Raw genomic sequence first — 16,184 nt, forward strand, 5'->3', positions numbered from 1 at the left:
AACACCTGTCGCATTTTTAATAGTGAATCATTTTAATGACAACCTATTCTATTACAGAATTGAACTACCTTCACTTGCTAGGACAGAAATAGCTAAAATAACTGAAGTGCGTGATAAAAAGGCTGTTCATAACAATGAAATTATTCTGACATTCCACATCCCGAGGATGAAGCAGAATCCCGCTGACAGAGCTCCCGGCTCAGCAATCACACCCGGGAACACTGACCTCGGACCCCAGCACCCTCCCAGCCTGACGCTGCAGCCACTGTGCAGATGGGTAGGACGGCCACCTCTGTGATGGTCAAAGGCTTTCCTCCTGCTCTACGCACGTCAATGCCAGGCCAACGATTCTGATTTTTTATATTCACTTCCATGCTCCTAGCCGTCTTGTAAATGGATTTCTCTTATTTTAACTCTGCTGCTGCATTCTCCCCTCTGGGCCAGCGGGGCTCCCCTACTTAGTCTCCTGATCCTCAGATAATCTAGTAGTAAAACAAACCATAACCTAATCACAAATTCCTGGACCTCAACTTCCCCTCTACTCTCCTTCAGCCAAACCTGACAAAAGCCACCATCTCAACCTATCACTAACATTTCCACACCATGCACCACACTTGGACATGTTACAGGTTCCGAAATGTTGAATTTCTTGTGCCACAGGTGCCCCCCATCAGCACAGGGAACAAAAAAGACCATAATATGTTTAGAGACTACAACACCAGAGACACCAGGCACCAGGAATGTGAAGCTGACTAAGGTGGTCTTTGCCTTCAAGAAGCTCGGAGTCTCTGAGGGGAGACACGCACAAACACACACACACATGCACACGCGCGCACACACCCCAAGCAGCAGTATAGTGGGCTCACCAGCAGTACCTGCGACAAACACAGGTCACCCAGAGAAGAATCAACCCTGAAGTTTGAGGGTGAGGAGGTTTGGCAGGTAAAGCTCTTTAAGAAGATACCATGTCCTAGCTGGGCGCAAAGGACGAAAATGAACCGGAGACTGCCGGGTCAACAGGGCGAGGGGGACGCCCATTCAGCACGGCTGGAGGAAACAGTACAAGGAGTAGGGAGAGAAGAGGCAAAAGGATGTTCGGGAAGCACCCAGAGAAGGTAATGGAGAATCCCGGAGCCCACAGGCATCAGCTCTTCTGGGAACAGCCTACTGTCCCAAATTACGAAGTAACAACAAGCCTCGTGAAACCGGTTTAGAGACTTCAGGATAATTAGAATCCAAAAACGATTTACGTGAAGATGGAACTTCTACCTACTTGTTCAGGTTCAACGTGGCAGAACATCGATATTTTCTCCTTAACTGCCGTGTCGAGAGGATTTGAACACCTGCACACGACCTAGCAGTCAAGGAAATAAGACGTTCAGATAGAAGGAAGACATTCGTTACATAGTTGGGTTTTTCTCTTAATTGAAATTAAACAAGACAACCCATTGTTCAGCTGGATGAAAATGTTAACACCCAACACAATGCAAATAAACTATGAAAATACTACCTGTTTTCAAAACTGAAATTCCTAAATCCCAAATTAGAGAAATATAAGAGAATGGCAGCACAAAGGAGCAGATCAATGAGCTACAGGAGCCAAGTGGGGCTCTCTCTCCTCAACTAACGTCCTTGGGTAAGAGGGAAAGGAGCGTAAATGATGGGGTGAGGGGAGAAATAAGATGCCCTCACACAGGCCGGGGAAGGAATCTTTGCCAACTGCAGCCCCAGCTCAAAGCACTAAAGCTATTTCTCCACCATCAACCAGAAGCATGCCAAGAAAACCAAGGTCTCGTCTGTCAGGGAGGAGAGCTTTTAATTGCACACACGAGATCGCGCTGGCACCAGGTAATCGGGAAATCTCACCAGATCGGGGGAAAGCCCAAGGCCTCTGAGTTCCCGAACACTGTTCTGGGTGGGTTTAGTCTTCTGTTCCCCCGTTGAACTTGGCTATTTTACAAAAGGAAAAAGAAATTAATTCCTCTCTGATAAAGAATTTTCAAGTATGACTTTTCCCTGAACCTCTTTTAATAGGAAAACAGATAATTTGATCATTTATCTCATTTAGGTTTTATTTTTGTCAGAGTCACACATGCATATAATTTAGTTTAATAAAGTTCAAATAGGTCTACAAGGTATGTCCTAAAGAACAGTGGTACCGGCTCCCGTCTACCTCCCCCCTTTCCAAACCCTGGAGACAGCCACTCTCCCACTCTGCTCCTAATCGATCCTCTGGGATCTTTATTGCTACTTCTTGACATTTAGTTTGAGGCATTTTCTACTGACTTCCCTGGGGGGATGAGGAACCCACTCTCTCTGCCCCGATCCTGCGCCTGCAGCCCCGTCTCATGACCCTTCTTCAGTATTCACAGATTTCAAAGATTTCAGTACCGTCCACCGTCAAACCAGGTGTCACACTTTTACTTTCTGGTCCAGCCGTTTGTTTTCCTTGGTGGGTTGTTCTGTTCTGTTTTGTTGGTACACTGAGCTTGCTACGTACTCCATCATCTTTACTCTCCTCTCACACTTTACAGATACACTTACTGGGTAGAGAATTCTAGGCTGGAAATCACTTGCCCTCAGAACCTTTAAGGAAACAGCTTCACGATCTTTCAGCTTCCGATATTGCTGCTGAGAAGTCTAATGCCATACTGATTCTTGATTTTTCTCTCTAGAGCCCTTTAGAATGTCTGCCTCATTATTCTGAAATTTCACACCGATGTGCCTTGGTGTGGGTCATTTTTCACTCAATATGCTGGGCATTCAGGGGGCCCTTTCAATCTGGAAACTCATGTCTGAAACATTTCCATGAATTGTTTAGATCAGGAGTCAGAAGATTTTTTCTATAAAGGCCCAGATAATAAAATATTTTAGGTTTCGTGGCCCATGTAATCTCTGCCAGCACTACTCAACTCTGCCGTTTTAATACAGAAGCAGCCGTGGACAATACATAAACCCATGGGTGTGGCTGTGTTTCCACACAATTTTATTTTCTAAAACACGGTGGGTTGATTCGGCCTGTGGGGCACGGTTTGCCAACCCCTGGTTCAGATTACAGTTCCTTCTCCCTTTCTGTTATTTTTTTGAAATCCAATTACTTGGATGTTAGAACTTGCAGACCACTCCCCTAATTTTCTTGCCTTTTCTCTCCTATTTTCTCTCTCTTGATCCCCTGTTCTCCTTCCCAAGGTTATTCCCTCAACCCTCTTTCTCTTAAATTTCTGCTATCTAATTTTTAACTTCCAAGGATTCTTTTCTGTTCTCTGGATGCTCCCTTTGCAGGGGAGCCAGCCCTTGATTAAAGGATGCAGTCTATCTCAATTCTGAGGACATGAAGGACAGGTTGCTTTGTTTTCTAAGTCTCCTGCTCCCTGCAGAGCGTCAGTTTCCTCTAAGTTCCTTTCTATCTGTTATTTTGGTCTCTTGCATGTTAGATGCTTTCTCCAAATGTCTGGTGATCACTGGCCGCCAGCTCCTATTGAAAAGCTAACTAGAGTTTCTGGGTAAGTGGGTGGGCTTGTCCACCAAGGTCCCCCTTGTGGGGCTCTGGCTGGCCTGTTTCCCTGGGGAGCCTCGGAGGGCAGTGTTTTCTCCTGGGCCACTCACATACCCAAGAAAGAATCTTACAGTCTCCTACGTGGGAGGGCCAAGCTGGCTGTGATGATTCTGGGGACCAGGTTGCAGAAGGGAGGGTGTCTCAACAGCATAAAATGACACAATTCCACGTTTCTAGTTCAGTATTACTGCCCTCAACTGTCCCTGGTGTCTGCTCATCCAGGAACCCTCTCCAGAGAAAAAGCCTACAGTCTTCCGCTGAGGTGGGAGAGGGGCTGAGGCCCAACTGTGCACATTAGGGGAGGGGATGGCAGGGTCCAACTGCTCCTGAAACAGCAGTTATGAGCCCCACCCTCACCCCCAGTCCCAGAGGTACCTGAAGCTGCCCATTCCTGCACCTCTGGGGGCCTGCAGGGCAAACAGGGCTGTGCCTCTGCTCCCCTGGCTGCAGGCCCGGGACCCAGCTCTCCCAGGGCCGCCAGCTCAGTTCCCATGTCTCCATCTTCTGTCTGCCTTCCTAATATTTGTTAACTGTTGAGTCCTCTCACAGGATTTATCTTTATGAATTTTGTCTTAAAAAGAATTCCCTTTACTATAATTGTAGTGGGGCTTCACCACGCAGTAAAGACAACTGGACACGTTCAACCCACCACCTTTAACTGCAACTTCCCTGGTTAATTTTCCAAATGTTTTCCATTTGATCTTTTCAGAAAGTACGACTATAAAAATTTAAAATTCACACAGTTTTTATTTCCTGCTTCCTGTACCTCGAATAATTAAAAAGGATAAGGGGGGAATCAACCTGTTCCCCCTGCTCTCCTCATTCAAACTCTGAATGCCGTACCTGAGGAACCAGACTGACGTGAATATTGCAGAAGTTCTCTCTCTTGACCTTGAACTGGAACTGGCGGAAGGCCTCGATGAAGGGCATGCTTTCTATATCTCCCACCGTCCCGCCGAGCTGAAAGAGCAAAGTCATCCGAGAGGGTAAGCACTAAACCCTCCTCTTGTGGGTTAGTTTTCTCACGACTGCACCCTGTCACCTCACCTCAATCATCAGTTACAGTGTAATGTGGACTCTAGACATGACTTCATGCGAAAAGGTTACTTTTTTGGCCAGGCTCACGATTCCCCAAGGTTATCACGGATCTTTCCACATCATTTCAAGGAAAAGGTCAGGGGGAAAGAAGTACTAGGAATTTTATTTCTATGACAGTCACAAAGCAAAGAAACCTAAGTCTTATCTACTTAGTTATCTACTAAACATCTGTACTAAAAAGCATCAGTTATAAACAAACTGCTGGAACTTTCGAGGCTCCTAGTTTTGCAGGAACACTGAGATCCAAGAGCTGGGATCAGCACAGCAGGAGTACAGAAACCGAAACCAAAGGAGGCCCCTTCAGAGATGAATGTTCCTGGCAGAGGAAAGCCAAGGTCGGCTGACTTTCTTAAGAGAAAGGTGGAAACGTGTCACGCCACTCCCACTGGTACAGGCCACCTTAAGTGAACATGTAAATGCTGAACAAGGAGAATCGCTCTGATAAAGTACCACTTTTGACGGCTGCACCATTCCACCTGACCATTACTGTGCCCCTACCTGCCACACTGCAGCTGGGAGGGTCAAGGGCGCCTCTGGGCACTGTCTTATCAGTTGCCGATGGCTGACTAAGGAGGTGATTATGTACCCTTGGTCAAATACGCAGGAATCATGAAGTTTAGAGAAGACTCATACAAACCTCAATGACACACACTTGAGGTTCCAGGCCATCTTCGTCCACAGGGATTAACGCTTGTCTCATTACCCACTCCTGGATGGCATCTGTGATGTGAGGGACCACTGGGAGAGGAAAAAGAAATATGTAACTTCCACTTTTCCATTAGCACCGACTGAAGCATGTACATTCATTATGAAAACAAAATGCTGTACTCTGCACAGAGGAGCAACATATTTTGCTAAATAAAAATATTTCTGAGACCACTCTTTAACGGTCTTAGAAAAAAATCTTTGGGCTCACACTCCCTGCAGCCTCCTTTCCAGATTTCCTGGCTGTGGCTGGAAGCGCTACAAGAGAGGAAGGCCAAGCGGCATCCTGAACCACCTCAGAGCACCTGCCCCCGTGCAGAGTCCACCCTGGCTGCAGACCCACGGCAGACCACCTGGCCACCCTACTGCTCACAGCTGAAGGCGGGCACTGCACACCTGGGTGCTTTTTCCAAGAACAAGCAGAGGTTAGGAGCCCGTTCCTTTGCTTCCAGTTTACCAAAGGGAAGAGAATCCACTGCAGACAACACAGCGCAGCAGAGCGGTTAGGAGCACAGCCTCTGGGGCCAGAATGTCTGCATTCAGATCTCAGCCCCACCACTCACTAGCTGTGGCTCTCTGGGCAAGTTACTTAACTATTCTTAAGCTTGATTTCCCTATCTGTCAGGTGGAGGTTACAGCTTCTACTTCATCAAGTGGTGGAAATTTCATGAGCTACACCTGTATAATGCTCAGCAGAGTGCCTGGCACGCCAGCACTCAAGAAATGCCAGCTACTGCCACTTTCTTCAATCATAGCTGCAGGGCTGGGACAGCAAGTTCCTAAGGGGCAGAGGTGACCGTTTAACTTGCTATGCGGGTAACCAGCAGTGCCTCAAGCACGAGGGTACTCATTATTTATTCTGCACAGAGCAGCCAAAGTGACCTTTTTTTTTTTTTCTGGTGAGGAAGACTGGCCCTGAGCTAACATCTGTTACCAATCTTCCTCTTTTTTCTTTTTTCTCCCCAAAGCCCCAGTACACAGTTGTATATTCTAGTTGTAGGTCCTTCTAGTTCTTCTATGTGGGATGCCACCACCACAGCATGGCTTGATGAGCAGTGTGTAGGTCCACACCCAGGATCCAAACCAGTGAACCCCGGGCCGCTGAAGTGGAGAGCATGAACTTAACCACTATGCCACCGGGCAAGGCCCCCAAAGTGATCTTTTCAACTGCAAATCAGAGTTCACCCATGTTTAAGCTCTTCCATGGCTTCCCACTGTCGGAGTTAAACCCAAACTCCACACCGTGAGCCAGGAGGCCCCGCACAATCGGGCTGCAGCCCACCTCGTCCACCTCTCCAACCGTCACCCTCAGTCACCAGACTGCAGCCAGGATAGCCCCCTGTGCCCTGACCAAGGCCTTTGCGGCCTCGGGCCTCTGGACGTGCTGTGCCCTCCTTCCCCTCTCCCACGGCCAGCCTCCCCTCACACGTCCTCTCCTTGGAGGCCTGCCCTGACCACCTGTCCGCACTGGCTCTCCCTTTTCCCTCTCTCCTCACTCTGCTCATTTCCTTCACAGCTCCCATCTTGTTTCCTGTTTGTTTCTCTCTCCCACAAGGCGACCTCCATGAGGACAGCGGCCTTGCTGGGCTTGTTCATCACGTATTCCCAGCCCCAGCGAGGGTCTGACTGCAGCGAGCATTAAAATGGCTGATGAATGAATGAAGAAATGAATGAACACACTGGAGACCTAGAACCACAAACTATGGGATCAAGATCATTGTGATTCTTCATTGATCCCTTTCTGTGTGTCAGGAACTGCAGAGAAACACTTTACTCACTTGGCTCTTTCAACCCTAACAACCCGGAGAGGCAGGTCCTGTTGCCATCTTCATTTCACAGAAAAGGAAACCAGGTCTCCAAGAGGTTAAGCAGTATCTACCCATGTTTGTAAAACTGCTAAGGGGCAGAGCTAAGACCTAAGTAGGACCCAAATAGCCCAGAATCTGGTCTGGGGCTGCCCACTGTCAGCGTAATGGACTTTCAGACCAGTAAAGTCTAAAGCCAAAAGCAGATTTATTCTCATAACTCAGATAAAAGCCACTTGTCAGCAACCCCCAAAATCTGGACTTACGCCATTATACTAAACCAGTTGTTTTCCAATCCTACCTTTTTTAAAGCAGCACTTTTCTCAAATGAACACTGTGCAAAATCCCAATACGGCAAACAGACACAAGTGAAGCTGGCTGGGGAAGCTCAGGAGGACCCAGGGACCCACCGCTCAGACTCCCCGTAGCCCGTATGTACTGAGGACCAGTCTGAAAACCAGTGTACACGATGGATGCTCTTTTCCTTAGCACTGTCTGTACACAGTAAGTCCCAGATGCACGACACAGACACCATCTGGCTCACTGCCCTCATCTAATTGCCCTCATCACTTCACAGTTATCACTGTATAAAAACAACAGCTCTCTGGGCTCAAATCCTGCCGCCGGACTGACAGCTTCAATGCCATTCACAGAGCAGCGATGGCTTCTTCAAGTCATCTTTTGAGTAAACAGCCATACAACTCGGAATTGTCAACTGAAGGCATATTTCAGTAATAACACTTTACGACCGTTTCATGCTGAAATTGCGTGAAAGGTGAATTTTGTACACAAAAGAAATTAAACTGGGTTAGATTTTTAAACCTCGGAGGCAGATCCAGGATTATTACCTTGGACAGTTTTCCCCAAGTAATCTCCTTTGCGCTCCTTGTTAATGACGTACTGATAGATCTTTCCAGTGGTCAGGTTGTTGTCCTTGGTGAGGCGGATGTCAAGGAACCGCTCATAGTTACCCAGGTCAAGGTCCACTTCCCCACCGTCGTCCAGCACAAAAACCTCGCCTGCGGTGAACAGTGAAAATGGTTAGAGTTAGTGAAAAACGCACATCTCATGACACAACACAAGTCCCCAAATATACACACTCGACAGAACAGAGTCTGTACGAACTTGACAGGAAACAGAGAAACTTATTTCTAGGGAACTAAACAGGACACAAAACAAAGAAAAATCACCAAACATTTTCCAAAAGGTAACTTCGTACTTCTAGTCTGCAACAAACTCAGTCTGAACCAGGAAGGGTTACGAAACACCATGAAATGGAAGGAAATTACAGCCTACAGGGCTGTGGATACATGGGACTTTCTATTAGTATGGCATCCATTGCCTAAAGAAAAAGAACTGTCAACAAAGTTCTATTTGAGCAGAGTAAGGTTTAAAGTGTGATAAAAGTATGATTTGATTCAAAATTTAAACAAGATATATACACTCAGATTGTGTTGATTATAAAAACCAGCCTCCCGGCTACACTTGAGTCCTAAGTGAAGTCGTAAAATGGCACAAGTTTCCCTCATTCCTTTGTTTCACATTCATTCCTTGAAACGTCATTCTGGAAATTCTGCCCAGAATGGTCCACTTCTGCCATCACAATAGGAGACAAGCTCATAAATGGGACACAATAGTCTTATTTTCCCCCTCAGAGAGAGATCTCACCCTCTGCTTGAGAATTCTGTATTAAATATTGCTCCAGGATGTCAATCTCTTCCTGACACCTTATTGCATAAGGATTTCTGCTTTAATGACATTTACAGCCTTATAGATTTTTACCTCAACATTAGAAAGCAGGAGTATGAAAACAATTTCAAAACAGAGGAAGTATGTTTTCATAGCACATCTACTCCCAACTTTAAGCAATTAATCTTGAGGGTGATTCAGACACAGTCACACAGCACACGGCTGATCGGTTCTCAGCAACAACAAAGAAGGGCTACTTCCTTAGCCTCCAGTAACGGTCTCAACTTTTCACTCACCTCAAAAGATGCGTGTTTCTATTATCCGAATTCTGTTAGCAAAACAGAACCTCCAGCTTACCTATCACCCAAATCCATCATTTATCTGTTGCCCGAATCTCTAGAAAGTGGTCCTGTAGCCTCTGGTTAAACACCTCCACCAAAGGGAACTCACAACTTCTTGAAGTCGGTCACCCTATTATCAAGATCTTCTTATAGAGGGCCAAAATCGTCTTCCTTACGACTTCTTCCCACCCATCCTATTTCTAAAGCTTGGGGCCATGAAGAATAAACATAATCCCTCTTCACAAATATTTGAAGAAAGTTATGATGTCACCAGATTTCTTTTTTTTCAAAAGAAGTGACAAACTTACATTCAGCCACCAAGAAGATCATTTCTATTATTTCTATTACAGAAACCTCTAGATTCTAGTCACCACATTGCATATTAAGATTTCTCCTTCCTCTCTGTCCGGTGAGAAAAGCATCATTCTGCTACGGTTTAGGACCTTTTCAGAAGGCAGGAAACAGAAGTTATGTTATGCAAAATACAACTGCCAAGGGCTCACATGTTCTTCCATATACTACACAATTATTTTTTAAAAAAGGAAAGAAATGCATTTTGCTTACCATGCTCATAAGGAGAGAATGTTCCCGCATCAATGTTGATGTATGGGTCAATCTTAATTGAAGTTACATGTAAACCACATGACTTCAGAATTGTGCCCACACTGCTGGCGATGATTCCTTTTCCAATTCCTGATATAACCCCACCGGTAACTAGAATGTACTTCATTTTTCTTTTTGACCTGGAAGAAGGAAAAATTACAAATAAAATATATTTCAACAAATCAGACTTGCTCGGTTCAAATACCAGCTCTGCCACTTCCTAGCTATGACCCTCCTGGGACCTCAGCTTCCTTGTCTGTCACACAACTTCAGAAGGCTGTGTGACAGGGGTTCTTGGATCACTGAATGGCTTTAGTCAAATATGAGTTGAAAAACAACTGCTAATCAAATAATAACGTAGCTTTTGTTTAAAGCTTTGACAACTAACAACCTTGAGAGTCAACCTCATAAAAAAACCAGCTCTAAGCTGTTGACAGAACACTCTGTCCCAAATGTTGGCGGACATCGCTGCCAGACACTGGGATACCAGGCAGGTGCCTCTTTATTTTTCCCTACATGGGGAAAAAAATTTCAATCTTGGATAAGCACTCTGATTCCCCACGAAAGAAATAATGTCTTTGGCTAAACTACAATGCATCACCAAGAAAACACAGCTCCTCTGGGTTACAGAAGACAGAATAAAAGGAAAGAACTTCAACATCTGAAAGGAGTTCCAGTTAAACCCAAAAATCTTTTAATCAAAGGCAGCTCTCTTCTGTGATTTAATAATAACTTACTCCTTGCCAGCAATCTCTCCCAGGTATGCCATGGAGAGACGCTGTATATATTGGAAGAAAAGAACATCAGATACTAAACTGGTCTGAAGCACACAATGGGCAGGGGACTCAAAGAAAGGGCAGATTAGATTAAATCCAAAGGGCAGCACAGCTGTGGCAGGGAATGGAAGAAACAGACTTGGTGAGACATCACAGGGGTGGGAGGATGCAAGAACAGGAGAGGCGAAAGGTGAGGAGTCAGCGACAGGCTGGCCTGGGAGAATTCATCACTGGCCCCCAGCTTCGGAGGGCCAGAAACATCATTTGGTCAGTTAACCTAAATGTGATCAAAATGAGAGACAATCACTAAGCAGAAGAGAATGCTTGCTTTGGCATGCTCAGGACATTTTCCTCCTCCAGAACACTTCAAGTGAAGCCAAATTATAATAAAAATAAGCTAAGAAAGGTACAAGGAAACTGGGTAGTTCTGCTCCAAGTATTCCCCCACCCCACGTCTCCCCAGGCAGGAAGGAACACCCTTGGCAAGGAGATAAGAGTGCTCAGGATGTCTACCCCAGCCATCTCCTGCTCTTTTTATCATCTCTTGCAGCATTTCCAAAAGCACGCTCCTTGGTTTCTGCGCAATGCATATGGGATTCCCAAAAGGGTTTTAGGAAGAGATGAATCAAAAAAATGCTGGTTCAACAGTCAAAGGATTTCTTTAACGCAAGACCTCTGGGAGTCTTTAATAAGTTAATGTGCACTGTGATCTCCCAAAATGGGTATATGGCATGTAGTTTCCTCAAACTGGATTGTCCCCATATCCCTAATATTTAGGGAAAACACTGCTGTGTCACCTCACAGGTGAAAGGTTCCTTACTGACACATGAATATCAGACTTGCTCCATTTTAGGTATGTCCTAACCAGGCACGTCCCTGAGACTATACCCTGGGCTCACTGACTAAATTTTGGATGTTCCTAGAAACTCCTCAGCCACCTCAAGTGGGTTCCTTCTACAGCAAACACATCTTGTCCATTTGCATTCAATTTCTCCCAATTTTACTTTAAGAGGGTACGTCTCTCTTTAGGGGAGATTCTTGCAGTCTACCATAGTGCCTGGCAATAAATATTCCAAGGTACTCAAGGACCAGGTGGGAGGGGCTGGCCAGACTCCTTCACCCACATTTGTGGACCACCCACGATGTGAGCACTACTGTGCTAGACACTTTGGGGCCACAAAAATGAATCCAATTTGGGCCCATATCTCAAGTTGCTGGCAGTCCACTTAGAGAGTTTACAAATAAATGAATAATCCAGTGATGGCAGGCAGCACAGGGACAACATGTGAAGGGTATCAACGGGGAAGGGAGAGGAGAAAGCTTTCAGGGGCAGGACCAGGGTGAAGTACCATGGCCCAGCAGAGTAAGGTGAGGGAAACTGAGGGAGGAGAGGATGAACTCCTGCTTTGCTGACCTGAGACTTGCAATGGGCCTTGAAAGACCAGCTGCGTGACTTAAAGCATGGGAAAAGGAAGAGCGGGAACAGGAAGACAGAGGCCATCTACAGAAAACAGGTAGGGCCAAAAGAAGAGACGGGGAGGGTAGGGGGCAGGTGGTGGGGACTAAGCTGGAAACACAGCCAAAGGGCCCGATCTGAACTTTATTCTGAAGGGGATGGGAGACACGGGAAGGGTTTCAAGCACAGATGTAATATAAACCAAGATGCATCAGAGGAATTCAACAAAGATGAAAAAGAGCTTTTTCTGGTTACATGATGTGAGACGGGGTTCCAGCTCCACCACTTGTGTACTGTCGAGTCACTTAAGCTGCCCGAAGCCCGGGTCCTCAGACCTGTAAGATGGGGGCGAGAAGCTCGGCACTGCCTGTGTCACAGGATGGCTATAACGAGTGTGGACGTAAGCGCGCCACGCCAGCGTCATGAACTTCTTTACAATGCAGCATCCTTACTCTGGGCGGCCGGGAAGGGAGCGCGGGCTGTGGGGCCCAAGGGGACAGCACGGGGAGGCCATCGGGCCCGGCGAGCTCCAAGGCCCCTTCCACTCAGCGGAGTCGGGGTGCGCCGGATGGAGGGGGCCGCTGCCAGGCCGCCGACCCCATCCCCCACCGCACAGGCCTGTCTCGGACCCCGAACCGCCTCCCAACGGGGCTGCGGCCGGGCCTGAGGCCAGAGGGGCGAGGGCGGCTGCTGGGTCTGCTCCGGGAGGGCTGAGCCAAGGGGGCTCCGAGCCTCTTCGGCCGTCTCCGGCCCACGAGCCATCCCTGGCCCCCGGGTCAGGCGAGCCAGACCGCGCTGCAATGGGCGCTGCCGGGCCCCGCAGCCCGCGTCCTGCGGCCTCTCCCGCCGCCCCGCGCTTCCTGGGCCCGGCTCCCCAGCTGCGCCCGGCCACGCGGCCCCGCGCGCGGGAGCCGGCTCCTGGCGGGCCCAGCCGCCCGCCCCGCTCCCGTTAGGCACGCAGCCCATTGGGCAGGCCGGCGAGCCACCTCACCCCTGATTGGTGGGAGCCCTGTCTGTCACCCGGCGGTGGAGCTGTCCCGCGCCGGACTCAGCTCGCGCCGCCGCCTCCCGCACGGGAAACCAGCTCCCCGGCACCCCGGCAATCAGCCTACCTGAGGCCGGCTCCAGATCCTGCCGTCGGCTACGCAGCGGAGCGGGCGACGCGCGCAGCAAGCCCCGGCGGCCAGTGAGCCCGCCCGGCCGCATGCGCCCGGCAGTCTTTCACGGGGGCGGGCTCTAGGCGGTGCGCACGCAGAGGCGGGGCGGGGCGGGCACGCGGGCCCTCCCCGGGGCGGGGCCTGGGCGCGTCCCCGAGTGCGCAGGCGCGGGGCGGAGGCGCTTTGCAGCCCACGCGGGTAGCTGTCCTGGACAGTCCGTCCCGCCGTGCTCCTGACGCCTGGGGGACGCAGCTGTTCGAGACTGGGCAGATTGTGGCGTTTCTGCCTCGCAGCCTTTGTCACACCCGAGGGTGCAAGCCTCCTTTCTTGACGGGGAGGAGGCAGTTTTTGGACTCACGCCTGGCAAGCCCGTCGCCTGGCTCCAGCCTCCTTCCCCATCGGGCTTCTAGAGGAGGCTGGGTCCATCGCACCGTGTCTCTGCACCGTGGACCCGTGAGCACCACAATCGCGGCTCCTGGTGGTGCGGCCCCAGCCCGGCTTTCCCGCCGGGCCCTCTGGACCGAGGGACGCCGGCAGTGTCACCCCCGGCCTCTAAACGGGAAGGCCAGGAGGGCGGCTCGGCGCTGGCTGCCGCCTCATCTGGCTCCCTTTCCCCACGTCTGCACTGACGGCGGCTACTTTAGCTGGACAAGGGTCCAGAGGCGGACAGTTTCATTCAGCCGTTCATTGACCCCCACTGTGTGCCGTGTGCTGTGCTGGGCTCCAAGGGACCCATCCTAGGTCTCACGATGGAGTGAGGCAAATGGCCAGCTCATTGCACTTCGTCATGATTTTCATCAGTGCCCAGTGCCAGGGGAGTGAGTGCCCAGCGTGGAGACTGGGGATTCAAGCAGGGAAGTCTTCCCTGAAAAAGTGGCTTTAAAGCTGAGACTTGAAGTTGACTGGCAAAGAAAGGGAAGGGAGAGGTGAGAATAAGAATGAGGCAGAAGGAAAAGCCTGTGTAAAGGCCCTGAGGCCCAAGAGAGCCTAGCACAGCTGAGGTGGAAGGCCAGGGGAGCTGAGTCACAGCCTAAGGAAGAGAGGAGTTCAGGTTGGAGACAGCGGGGCCTACCATGCAGAGCACTGTAGACCACATTCTTTCTTCTAAGGACAGTGGAAAGCGATAGAATCTTCTTGGAGGAGAGGGTTATGTTTTTCTTTTGAATAATGAATACATGGACACGGTTAAATTTTTTCCCCAAACATTACACAAGGGTATACTTGAAGAGTAAGGCTCTCAACTCTGCACCAGTGTTCTTGTTTTCTTCCCCAGAAGCAGTTTGTCACAAGTTTGTGTATCTCTTCAATATGTTTCCGAATGTATTTAAAGAAAAGGTGCAACATCAGGTTTGTATTTCAGGAAAATCAATCAAATGGACTCCGAAAAACCAGTTAGGAGGTTTCTGCAGTGGCTCAAAGGGGGGGCTTCTGGCTCCTTCCAAATTTGGATCACCACTGCTCCTTCTCTGCCAGGCTGCCCAGGCTGTGCTCCGCTCCCAGTGTGGAACACACTGGGGGTGTGTTTGAAGGTGCTCTCCGGCCACATGTTCTTTCAAGAAGCATTTAGTGTTTATCAAAGTGCCAGGGACGTGATAAATCTGGGGAACATATTTGCTGAAGTAATGAAGACGCTGTAGCAGATTTAGAAAAATGAGCCATTCACTCCGCCACTATTCCGGACAACCACTTTGCACTTTCCTCTCCTTCCTCAAACCTCTGCTGTCTCCTCCCCGATGCTTGCTCTCAGCTGAGGGTCTTGCTTCTTATCTCACTGAAAAAATAGGAGTCATCAGGAGAACTTCCTTGAGCTCCCACCACCATATCCCTCACCCTTCTTGGATCTGTGCACACATGCTCTGCCTTCTGTCTTGTGCTGTGCACAAACTGTCCATACTCCTAGGGGTCAGCCTCTTCTTGCTTCAAGTGCCATATCCTCTCATCAACTCAAGACTGTCACTCTAGTATTTCTCACCTCTTACGTTGTTTCCACTAGCAGAATGCAATTTCTCCCATCGTAAAATAAAACCCCTCTCGACTCAACATAATTCTCCGTGCCTCTTTTCAGTACAACTTCTAGAAAGTGTTGTTTGTCCTTGCTGTCTCCAATTTCTTCCCTCTCTCTTGAACTCATTCTGATGAGGCTATTGCTTGTGCAATTCCACTCAAATTGCCCTTGTCAAAAATTAGACTCGATATTCCCAGATTTCTCTGTATGCCAGCCTAGACTCTGATCTTTGGTGTCTGTTCACAAGTCCCAGATAAAGATGACAGCATGGCTCTATGTACGTTGTGTGAGTGCCTGTGTGTATGTATGTGTATTTGCATATCTGGGTTGCTCCTCTCCCCACCTTGGGCTCCCTGACTCCCTGTGGGCTTCTGGGTGCAGCCATATGGCCCCCAGATCCCGCCCCTAAACCAACTACTTCTCTAACAGCATTTGTCACCGCTGGACACCACCTCCTTAAAATGTGTTCTTGACTTGGCTTCTAGAAAATGACTTTTTCTCAGTTTTTCTCCCTTTTCACAGGCCTCTCCATCTGGGTCTCTCTTCCTCCATCCTTTCCTCTTCTGGACTTGTAAACAGTGGTATGCCCCAGGGCTCAGTCCTCAGATCTCTTCTCCATCTACACTCATTCTCTAGATGATCTCATCCAGACGTTAAATACCATCCAGATTCTGACAACTCCCAAATTGATGTTTCCAGTTGAGACATCTCTCTTGAACTCCAAGTGCAGGGCCCTTCTAAGCACAGGGCCCTAAGGTGGGCCCCATGCAAGGCTACAAAAGGCCAGGCGCCTTGTCTCCACGTGGGACAATTCTGTGATGCTATTCACGCTCGAGAGCGCCCCCTGGGGTCAGGCTGAGGCTAGACTCAGCTAAACCAGCCGTTGGCAGACTCCGGAAAGGGGCAAATAGTAAATATTTTAGAGTTTGTGGACCATACGGTCTTGGTCACAGTTACTCAGGTCTGCCTTCATGGTGCAAAAGTGGCCATAGA

General features: G+C 48.8%; 1 protein-coding gene across 4 annotated transcripts in view; it reads right to left on the reverse strand.

Moving 5' to 3' along the window:
• The window catches only part of CTPS1 (CTP synthase 1), a 28,774-nt gene extending 15,367 nt beyond the window's left edge, over positions 1-13,407 (reverse strand). The window contains exons 1-7 of one of the 4 annotated variants that reach the window (XM_023632395.2): positions 13,142-13,293; positions 9,759-9,937; positions 8,013-8,183; positions 5,292-5,392; positions 4,400-4,516; positions 1,867-1,950; positions 1,274-1,354 (exon numbers count right to left, since the gene is read on the reverse strand). In XM_023632395.2, the coding sequence (XP_023488163.1) occupies positions 1,274-1,354; positions 1,867-1,950; positions 4,400-4,516; positions 5,292-5,392; positions 8,013-8,183; positions 9,759-9,924 (720 nt within the window). In that variant the 5' untranslated portion in view covers positions 9,925-9,937; positions 13,142-13,293. Of the gene's footprint in view, positions 1-1,273; positions 1,355-1,866; positions 1,951-4,399; positions 4,517-5,291; positions 5,393-8,012; positions 8,184-9,758; positions 9,938-12,284; positions 12,365-13,141 lie in introns of those variants that run through there. The other 3 variants (XM_023632391.2, XM_070260283.1, XM_070260282.1) reach the window with 3 other exon arrangements.
• Between the last annotated feature and the right edge of the window lie 2,777 nt (positions 13,408-16,184).

This window comes from Equus caballus, chromosome 2, assembly GCF_041296265.1.
Source record: "Equus caballus isolate H_3958 breed thoroughbred chromosome 2, TB-T2T, whole genome shotgun sequence".
Taxonomy (NCBI): domain Eukaryota; kingdom Metazoa; phylum Chordata; class Mammalia; order Perissodactyla; family Equidae; genus Equus; species Equus caballus.